Source organism: Embiotoca jacksoni, unplaced genomic scaffold, assembly GCF_022577435.1.
Source record: "Embiotoca jacksoni isolate LCO1_2020_lvr unplaced genomic scaffold, fEmbJac1.0.p SCAF_4, whole genome shotgun sequence".
Taxonomy (NCBI): Eukaryota; Metazoa; Chordata; class Actinopteri; family Embiotocidae; genus Embiotoca; species Embiotoca jacksoni.
The window spans coordinates 7,021,964-7,032,293 of NW_027185392.1; the positions used below are offsets into that span (position 1 = coordinate 7,021,964).

The 10,330-nt window shown below is 39.0% G+C and overlaps 1 protein-coding gene across 1 annotated transcript; it reads right to left on the minus strand.

Annotated features, from left to right (window-relative positions):
- Positions 1-1,654: 1,654 nt before the first annotated feature.
- chrna9a (cholinergic receptor, nicotinic, alpha 9a) lies at positions 1,655-7,032 on the minus strand. The gene is made up of 7 exons (XM_069167509.1): positions 6,897-7,032; positions 6,546-6,691; positions 4,804-4,958; positions 4,461-4,641; positions 3,291-3,642; positions 2,081-2,691; positions 1,655-1,971 (listed from the first exon to the last, which is right to left on the minus strand). Exons 1-7 carry the CDS (start codon positions 6,940-6,942, stop codon positions 1,801-1,803), a joined length of 1,662 nt encoding a protein of 553 aa, XP_069023610.1. The 5' UTR covers positions 6,943-7,032; the 3' UTR covers positions 1,655-1,800.
- Between the last annotated feature and the right edge of the window lie 3,298 nt (positions 7,033-10,330).

Genomic DNA, 10,330 nt, shown 5'->3' on the forward strand with positions numbered 1-10,330 from the left:
CTGATGTTACTTCTTACATTAGAAATGATCGCGCCAACAGTGCAACCTTTTTTTAATTTTTAACTTGATTTATGCACTTTAGACCAGACATTTATTTTTTATTTTATTTTTGTGCATACTTAATTTTTCTCCTGTTTATTGCCAGATTCACTTCTACATCGTTTAAAATATAATTCACTTGTGGGGGAAACTAATGTGTTTCTGATTTCATGTTTTGACTGAAGGATATTCTTTCTAAATTAATATCTTAGTGATTTGTTGTTTTACCATAAAGATTTTTGTAAATGTTGTCATAAGGCAGTTTGTCTCTCAAACTTTTTCTCTTGCAGAATGTACATCAGCAGTTTTACTACAACATGATCTTGTGTTTTATGTGCTTTTTAATTTTATTCGATGCTTTAAACTGTCTTACAGAGGATGTGTATGATCCTTCAACTTCTCTGTCTATTATGTCTTTTGGCATTTTTATGCAGGGGCACTTTCAACATAAATCTAATTATATGTACTTTATTTTGCACTTTCATTCAATAACTCATTCAGTCAGTCGGACAGTCACTCCCTTATTCATTCATTCATTCATTATTAGAATCTCTGTGGTTGGAGCACATCAGCCCTCTTGCGGCTCTTGGCACAATTGAAACCAGGTTCATTCACTCTCCTGCTCTTTATAGTCTCACTAAGCTTTGTTTGATATGCTGTGTTTGTCATAGAGTATATCATTGCAATGATTACATAAATTTCAATGTACCTGTAAATATTTATCTACCGTATTCTTACTTTTCAAATAGAACTTAATTAATGATAGATGTTAGTTCATCTATTAAGAGAAGTGTTAAGTGTTAAAATGACATTTACATGCAAAAAAAACCCCCAGAACTGGACATTTTATCTAAATGTACCCCTAGTCTAACAAGGTAGATCGGTATCACAACACAAAATACTGGGACAGTGACCGTAACCATATTTAATAACACAGTATCAAAGGTTTATTTTTTTAACTGAACTAATGAACAAAGTGGAAGTTAGTCAAAAGGTGCAGTACATCTCAGGGGGTAGGCGTTAAGGTCTGAATATTGTGTTACAAGAGAAGGTTCTTTATAAGAAAGGTAAACATTCACTCTTTCTCTCTGAGTCTCAACAAGTAAACCAATCTCCAACATCTTGACAAGAAAAATCCTTTGCCAGCTTCACATGGCTTTTATATATTTACCTTGCACAAGCTACCACAAATAATCATATTAAGGATACTTGTGATTCACCTTTAAGTTGCTGCCTGATGACTGTCAATTTTTGATCATTGCTTGATTAGTATCTTAGGTCGTTGTGCTGGTGCTCCATCTGTAAGGGACTTTGGAAAACAGCCTCATCTGGTTGCTTCAAACGTAGTGTAACAAATGCAATGCCTATAGCTGAATGTCTGGCTGTTAGCTCATCAATAATGGAGAGTCCATGCATGTTCAAGGCCTAGATTGTCTTACCGCTCCAGTGCTACGTGACACATGCAAGCACACCTGACGTTAACTAACCGAGAGGCTCTGGCGACTCTCAGCGTTGGTGTATGGTTAAATGGAGGGTTCGTGTGCAGCGACCCTGTCCTCTTTATGTCAAAGCAAAACAAAACAGAACAATGAACCCAGGCAAACACACTCACATACACACACAGACAACACTTCTGACATACGACAATTTCTGTGTAGACAAAACAGTCTTGATTTATCTGATGTTGGATTGAAGTAGAAAGGATTTAGGGCCCAGCATTATTTAAGAATTAATGTTGATAAAAAGATACTCAGGAAGCTGTCAAGATGCCTTGGCAATGATGAGGATGCTCATGAGGAAGACCATGACGAAGAAGATCCACATGAAAAACCTATCCATCACCTTGGCAACCTTCTTCCATTCGGCTGCCTTGACACACGTCGCTCTCTGCTCACGGAAGCAGTTGGCGATGTACTGGATGTTCTTCACCACCTGAAGAATGGACAGACGGGTTAAAGCCAGCGCTTCTAGAAACTTTAGAAGAAGATTCATCAGATTAGGTAGGTTAAGTGGTAAAGGGAGGACCGGTGTGTGGTGTCACCTGTTTATGTTGGAGGCAGGGGCAGCAGCAGGGGCAGGCTGGGATTTGAAGCTTCTCTGAGGGGTAGAGGATTTGCTCCTTGAGCCCCCCATTCAGGTGTTGGAGGTTTCGTGGATGCAGAGGAGCCTGGTAGTCCAGTTCATCCCTCCTGATGTGGTGGTAGCGCTGTGTGGGCTCCTGCTTTGCCTCACCCCTCTCCAGCCTGGAGGCGTGGTTGTTATGGTTGTTGTGATGGTGATGCCTGCTGTTGGCGCTGCCATTTGCCTGGCTTTTGTTATGCTTGTTTTGATGGTGCACACCGTGGCCATTGCTGTACTTGTACGGATCACTGTCGTGATGGTAGAAGCCATCATGGAAACGGTCGTCATGGTAGAGGCCCTTATCACTCATGGGTTCCTCGGGGTACAGTGGGGTCCTCTCGCTCTCCGGCGTTGTGCAATTCTCCCCCACTTCGTAGACGAAGAAGATTTTGGACATGTAGTCGATGATGAGCACTTTCGCCCAGTGAGGGACTGGCTTGGCCTCAGCACCACAGAAATGAATGTTCATGATGAAGATGGTGAGAGAAGTGGACGCTGTGATCATGGTCATGGTGGCAATGTAGTACTTCCCTATAAGAGAGGACAGATTTATGAAAAGGAACACTTACATACCATTCTTAATTTGTACAATAAAGTTGCACAATTACACACAACGTACTTTATCACCAAGGATCAGGAAATCTGTATTCCCAAGTATTTTAATACAAATACATATCCACCCGAGACACACTGAGCGTTATATGGAAACCCACTTCTGTTGGGCGAAGTTATTCATGATTAAAACCATTAGTAGATGTTATGTCAAATTATGATAAAGTAGGTCCAATTATAACATAACAAGCCAAAATAAAAAAAAATTGTCAAAACCTAAACTGTTGTTGACTTAAAGACAAGAAAGGATAAGTCAAACTATGTTGTAGTAACCTAATATATCAAAATTATGAGCTTCTCAGTCAAAAAAATTAAATATTAAGTAGGCTTTATGAAGCACTTATGTTAATGAGTCAAAATTGTGGTATTGTGTCTAATAATTTTGAATTAGTATAACAGTTTCATATTTTCTGATTAAAACATTTCCTACATTTTATTCTTTTCCTGGTGGAAATGGATTTCTAAAGTTTCAATAGTTCAATAATTGGGCAAAACTGAATGGCAAGAATGATTCAAACCTATGTAGGGCATGCTCTCTGCAGGAGGCATGCTCTCAGCCACCAACAACTGGAACACAGTGAGCGCCAGCAGCACCGTGACCCCCAAGGAAACCTTCTCCCCTGAGTCAGCTGGCAGGTAGAAGCCCAGCGGGGCCAGGAAGGAGATGAGGAAGCAGGGCAGGAGCAGGTTGAAGATGTAGAAGGAGGAGCGGCGCTTCAGGAGCAGGGTGTAGGTGATTTCTGTGTAAGGGTCGGAGCAGCAGCCGTACATCATGACGTTTCTGACCGCCGGCATGCCGTGACACTCCCACTCCACGTTATCCACAAAGTCAGACAAGTCCCCGCTGTCCATGCCCAGACTGATGTCCACCTGTGTGGAGGACACATATGGAGCACACAAATGCAAGCACATACACACAAATAGTCAGACTCAGATTTTCTGCTGCCCAAAAGGGATAATGGGAAAACCAATACATACATAAGAAAAACATCAAAATCAAATACAGAAATCCTGTTTGGATGTTTGCTTCTTGGAGTTATACGGGGTATATTATGGGAAAATGCTAAACCTTTAAAGTTATGTGTCATCCAAAGTCAACCTTTTGAGCCTCAAATGCTCACCTTTGAACTTGAAATGTGGCAATAAAAACTCTTATTTTACTCTTTCATATAGAACAGAGGATGTAGTGAGCTCTATCATTTTTAATGAACTACAATTGCTACTAGTTTCCTTGACAGAAAATAAGGTTCAATGTTTAAAAATAAAACTTCTCCAGCCACACCTCCAGCTTCATTTACTTGTGTTCATCTGTTCTCTCAGTAAGTAAAAGTAAAATAAATACTGTTAATTAACCTTATTTTGCAAAAACTATGTTTGAGTGTTTGAGCAAACAGATGAAGTGGTTTGAGGGAAAGGTTTCAAAGGCTTCTAAGAAATATTTGATCCTTTTTCATCCCTAAATCCATTAATGAGACAAAAGATTTTGAGGGGAGTGTCCATTAAAAGAGTGCTCTTTTCAGAGTTGGCCTTTTGTCACTTCCATAATACAGCTTTCTGAATCAAAGTTTTCTCCTACAAAGTTAAGAATATGTGGTCCAGAGTCTAAGGTGGGCTGTCAGTTCAACATATCATATTTCTTGAATGCCCCCCTCTTATTAAGTCCACATTTGTCCTGTGTTTATACACACCTGGTTTCCATTGTAGGTCCAGGAGCCGAAGGTGAGATTGCACTGCTGCCAGTCAAAGGGGAAGTAGGCGACGTCCACCACACATGAGCTCCTTGTGATGGCCGGAGAGTCCCAGACGATCTCTCCGTTATAACGCAGCTTCACGTTTGTGTTGGATGGACCTGACTCCTCATCGCCTGCTCTGCACACACACAAGGAGGACAGGACACATTTATAGATGCATGCACTCAATTACATGCACTTTTTTCACTATTTTTTGTTTACTATCTTTTACTCATTGTTTTTCCATCTATGTCGTTCACTCTGTTTTTTGTCTCCTTGCTCTCTGCCTCTTGTTACTGACTTGTTGTAGAGGACGATGTCAGGCTTCCAAACTAAGTCACTGGGGATGTTGATCATCTCGAGGTCGTCATAGTCCTCCTTGTCCCACTTCAGGTAGGCATCATTCCAGACCTGCCTGATCCACAGGTACGTGGTTAACACCTGGTTCCTCTCATCCTACACACACATTTACAGAGAGAGACATTTAAAAAGGTTGAATCCCAGAATTTGATAAAGAGAGGACACGTCTGAGGCCCATGCAGACAAACATATAAAATACTCTACATGAACAGTAGATCAAAGAACAATGCCATCAGTTAGTGAAAAATGAGAACTACACAATTTTTTTTTTTAAATATTGAACCAAGAGAAGATTAAGAGACTAATTCTAACAGGTGGTCACTGAGTGTGATACCTACTCTGAAAACAGCTGTATTAAGTAGGTGTGGCATGCAAAGGAGCTTTCTCAAATCACAGAAATCTTACTCTGGCTGATACTACCTGGATATATTAGTTCAGGTTTGAGGAATGTAAATGTATTACTTAAGTTACAAACTGGCGATGTGGAGTCCCCTACATGTGGAAATCTACCAGTCAGTGAGGGTATTACAAAACAAACTATAGAGTTTCATAAAGGGACCGAAGCATGGGACTCAGTGGTTTTGTAATCTGACATATAGAAACATTGTTAGAGACATATAATAGCGAATACAATTGTATTGTAAATCAGGAAAACAAATTGCTCGCACTGGACACAAAAAAGGATAACATACATTCAGTGGCCACAAGTCCAAATACAACAGCCCTGTCATAATATCTATATTTACAAAGTTCATAATGTTCAGCATCAATATAAACCTGTGTTTATTTCTGAGGTCATAAGGCAGGTGACAATATTTGTTAATCCTTTAATTTACATATATGATGGGATTTGAATATTAGAAACATCTCTTAACATAATGCAGCCCAGAACAAGAACAAGACACACCTGAATGCTAAAAGACATGAGAAAACTAGTGTGTATTAAAGTTGCTTTGATTTATATAAGTCTGTTCACGTATTCTTAATAATGTGGATGCTGAATGTATGTGACTTCATCATACTCTCAATCTTGGCTCACTTTTTATACATGCTACAAGGAAATGTGAATCTTCATCACCTTTACCTCCGTTTGAATTATTACTTTTCAAGAAAGTGTTACTCGTATCCTAATTCTTTTTTCCCTCTCACTTTGATTGTTGTTCTTTATTGCACAGCAACCTCTTTTGGTACAGCGTCAGGTTGACTCTATGTTACTGCACATTTTGTGTGATAAGATGACTAATAAATCATTTTTAATCATCAACTTTTACAACTCACAAAAAACACATGTTGTCTGGCACAGCATTGGTCAAATCAACAGGATTATAATCTAGCCAACATCCCAACGTTTCAAAAGGCCACAAATGCTTCCAGCTGATTTGGGGAGAAATTTGTACATGAACATTTCACAAAATATTCAGTCTCTGTTCCATGTAATGTCAATGATGGAGCCATAATAATTTTTTTCTTGGATTTGTATATTGTAGTCACTGTAGGCATCCTATAGATTTAGTGAAGTGCTGGAACAAGATGGTACAGAATATATGTATTTGCAATATTATCACCAATTTAAAGCCAAAATAATGAAGCATCTAGAGAGATTTTGTTTGTATGTTGTTAAAGGGTCGTATCTGTGACTCCGTGTTTCGTGATCATACATATTTGAGCTTCCTCTGTACTCACCATGTCTTTGATCTGTGACAGGGTGATCTGCAGGGACACATTGAGCGCTTTGTCTGTTTCGTCTACAGGTCTCAGAGCATTGGAGTAGTCCTCCATCAGGTCATTTAGAAGTTTGCGGGCAAATTGGCCCTGGGCACAATGGGACACTGAGGGGGTGAGAGGAGAGCACAGGTTGGGTACAACACCGAGTAAAATAAAAAGACACAAGTCTGAAAAAAAGACACTGCAGACAAGAGAAGTGGCAGGAAGGAAGGCAGACTTGACTTTACAAAACATTTTTTTTTTTTTTTTTTTTTTATCTTTGTGCATCACTTGCAACCAGCATCAAATAATCCATCATGCAGAACTGACCTTGCACCAAAAGGCTGATCCAAACCATCAACGATGCCTTCCTCATTTTTAACCAGTCACAAGCCGAGGGATCAATTATTCAGCAAAGCAGTTGCTGATCTAGCCCGGGTCCAAATCCAGAGTGTCACTCGATTCTGATCCCCATTCTCCCCTGTTGAGGCTGAACCAGCCGAGACCACAGAAAATTCTTAAAATCTTACATCCTGTCAGAAGCTCTGAATGCTTCACTAGTTGTTACTCGTAGTTTGCCTCTCTCTGTGTGTAATCGCTGCTCTGGAACAGGACCTGAGCTATCACACACACACAAACACACACAAACACACACAAACACAGGTACACCGCAGTATCACATAGCACACAGGCACTGGGTGTCATATGACGCTTGCAGCCTTATCCACTTCTGTACATGACCACAACTAAACATACACACTGACACACGCTGAACCTTACTGCATTACACAGCTAATGACATGTGTACTGACACACACATAAAGTGACACTTTCTTACTCATGCTCAGGTCATTTAAGATGAACACACACACACACTGAGGATGTGACACATGTCATACATGACACATGACAATGAGCTTCACACAGATGTGTGTATAAAGTGCGAAAACATTTTTTTTTCTTTAAACAGTGTGGAAAGTTGCTGTCTGAAGCCAATCTCAAATTGATATTGTGCTCCCCTTCCCAGTGGCTGCTAACTGTTTGTTTGTTTGGGTCCAATTCTTTTGTTTTTCTATCAGTAGTGGTTTCCTTTTCAGTACTGAAAGGGCCCTATATTTTTTAATGTATTGTTTTTTCTTTTCCCCTGCCCGTGCAGTGTTTCTTGTTAGTGTTCCAACTATCCACCTCTGTTTACCAGGTTTACCACGTAACCTAACCAAACTGGGATTTTATGTACCAGTTGTTACACACACCTGCTGGTATACAGGAACCTCGCAGCGGGGCCTTCTCAATTGCACACCAGCTAGCCTCAGTCCAAAAAAATTTGCATTCAATTTATTTTTATTTTAGGCCACATAAATGCCATACACATCACATTACAATGGTAGAAAAATGGTTGTTAATCATTTAACTAATTTAAGAATAAAAATCTACCCCTATTTTCTTAGATTTTGAAACTGTAGCCAAATGTTGTTTATTTTCCTTTTTCTGAGGCTATTGCAGGGATTTATTTCATGAAAAATATTGTTGGTATTTGCTGGGGGGGGGGGTTTAGGAAGTTTGATTTGGTAATTAGTGGTAGGCCTATCTGGTTTCAAAAGTTAGGGAACCTCTAAGTTATGGTAACTTATTTGTGAGTTATTTGTTCAGTGTTTTTGTTATAGTTGTTTTGTTTTTTGCTGGATTGAATTTGTTTTGCATTTTTTTTGTTTTGTGCATTTGGACAGAGATCCAAAATGTAGTTTTGTGAGGGAAAAATTAAAAACCTAAGTGACATTATGCTTATGTATTCAAAGCTAAATAAAACTACTTCAAATATTACAATTACTAAGAGAAAAAAACAAAAGGTCCTGAAGTAATATTATATTTGAAAGGAAATGTGGAAAAGTGCATTGAAAAAATCCCAATGTCTCAAACTAGAAGAAGGGTGAGTGATGACAAGGATGGATGAAAGTCAATTTAAAAAAACATTGTCTATCAAAATAAGAATAAGAATGGGAAACATTTTGTGCATTAATGACACAACCTCTGCCTCTCTTTACATGCATTGTATCAACTTTTTCTTTTGGCCCAGTGTGTGAGTGTCTGTTTCCAATGGTGAACTTGCCTGCAGGTTTATCATTTCAAAATATACTCCCTTTAAATGTTAAAAAAAATTATAATTACTTTAAAGTAGGGCAGGAAGCAAAATGTGTCTGAATAAATTATGATTATGACTCTTGTCTTCCCTCAACATGTTGTTATTAAAAATCACTAAGACGGGCAGCAACAAAAGCACTACTGGTTGAGTTTGTTGTGTGTAAATGGGATGCAGGGCATTAGTGAAAGAGAGCAAGAGAGCTAGCTTTAAACAGCAAGTCTTTTTATGATATCCACAAATGCTCAACAATACTTCAGGTTTCAGAATAGATCTTTGTTCATAGAATGTATAGTCATTTATATATTTTTGGAATATAAATGGAAATGTATACAGAGGATGCATATTCTTCAAATTGTTCTCGAGTAGAATCTGAATAGTTTCACTGTTAATTTGTTTATTTGTAATATTTAGAAGGCCTACAGATGATATGCCTATGATAGCCACCAGGGCCAAATGTAACTATTTTTGAAGAGTTATGAGGGAGTTGTACTAAAAACCTGGAAACAAACGATCACACACATTTTTAGAAGTCTTTTTTCAAGATTAAGAGATTTTTGTTGTCAGTTGCACAGTCGAAACGCAGGCAGTTACACCGTACAATGAGACTTTTACTTTCTTCTTTTAAACTCGCATTTTCATTTGTTTCAGTGCTCAGATGGAACCAAACACTGATGGAGGACAGGGTCCTTATTGTTTATCAAACTTGAAGTAAATCAGTACTTTCATCTCACAAAAGCATGAAACTATGTCAGTCAGAAATGTTACTGATATATAGTTATGTTATTCTGCAGAGAAGTGAGAATTGTGATGTGTTAATGTGTCACTCAGTTTCTGTGGTACTGAGCTCGCATAGGACAGGTGTTTCCTGTGTGTACGTGTGTGTGTGTGTGTGTGTGTGTGTGTGTGTGTGAGAACTTTAGTGTTAGGAGACAAAGGAAGAAAGAGTCAGTAGGCTGAGAGGGTAAATGATTGTGTGGTGAACATTGAAAAGCGAAGGGCTAACAGAACATACACTTAAAAAAGAGGCACTGTGTGCAGCTGTTCTGTGTGAAGGCTTCAGAGTGTGTGGGGGTAAAGAGACTGACAGAAAAAGCAAACAGGAGTGGTGACAGCTAAAGAAATGTGTGCATAAACTGTGATTATCGCCATCCCACAATAATCAGCAATGTCCTGCGAACAGTGCTTATCTGCAGTGGTTCAAGTCATTTTAGGTATACATTACAGAAAAGGGTGAGCAACAGAAGTGTGGCTCACTTAGTAGTTAAAGGGTACTTCTGGTCACTTATTTTTCTTATTGTGAAGAAATCCTTTACATATAAAACCAACGACCAACTAAAAGCCTGGTGTTGCATAGTGTCCTGTGCCATTGAGTTTCAATGTTGTCTTCAATCACATCCGTGAGACACATCGTCGAATGGCTACATCCCTTTATCCCCAGAAGTCACTTTGACATGACACAGGAGGAACAGTACAGGTTTAACTAATAAGAAAAGGATTTTCATTTAGCTGCCTTAGTTTCCTGGTGTTGGGCACGCTGTCTTACTGGGAAACAAGTTAAACAGTGCCAATGTGTGTTTCACCTGTGCTTATCCAAATATAACAAGTTAAATTTCTTGTGTGAGAA

Bases quoted from the DNA above. Each gene is read 5' to 3' on its own strand.
- chrna9a (XM_069167509.1), bottom strand. From the start codon at position 6,942: ATGAGGAAGGCATCGTTGATGGTTTGGATCAGCCTTTTGGTGCAAG. The intron at 6,692-6,896 runs GTCAGTTCTGCA...TCACCCCCTCAG, and splicing joins GATCAGCCTTTTGGTGCAAG to TGTCCCATTGTGCCCAGGGC. The intron at 3,643-4,460 runs GTGTGTATAAAC...TCCTCCACACAG, and splicing joins GGACCTACAATGGAAACCAG to GTGGACATCAGTCTGGGCAT.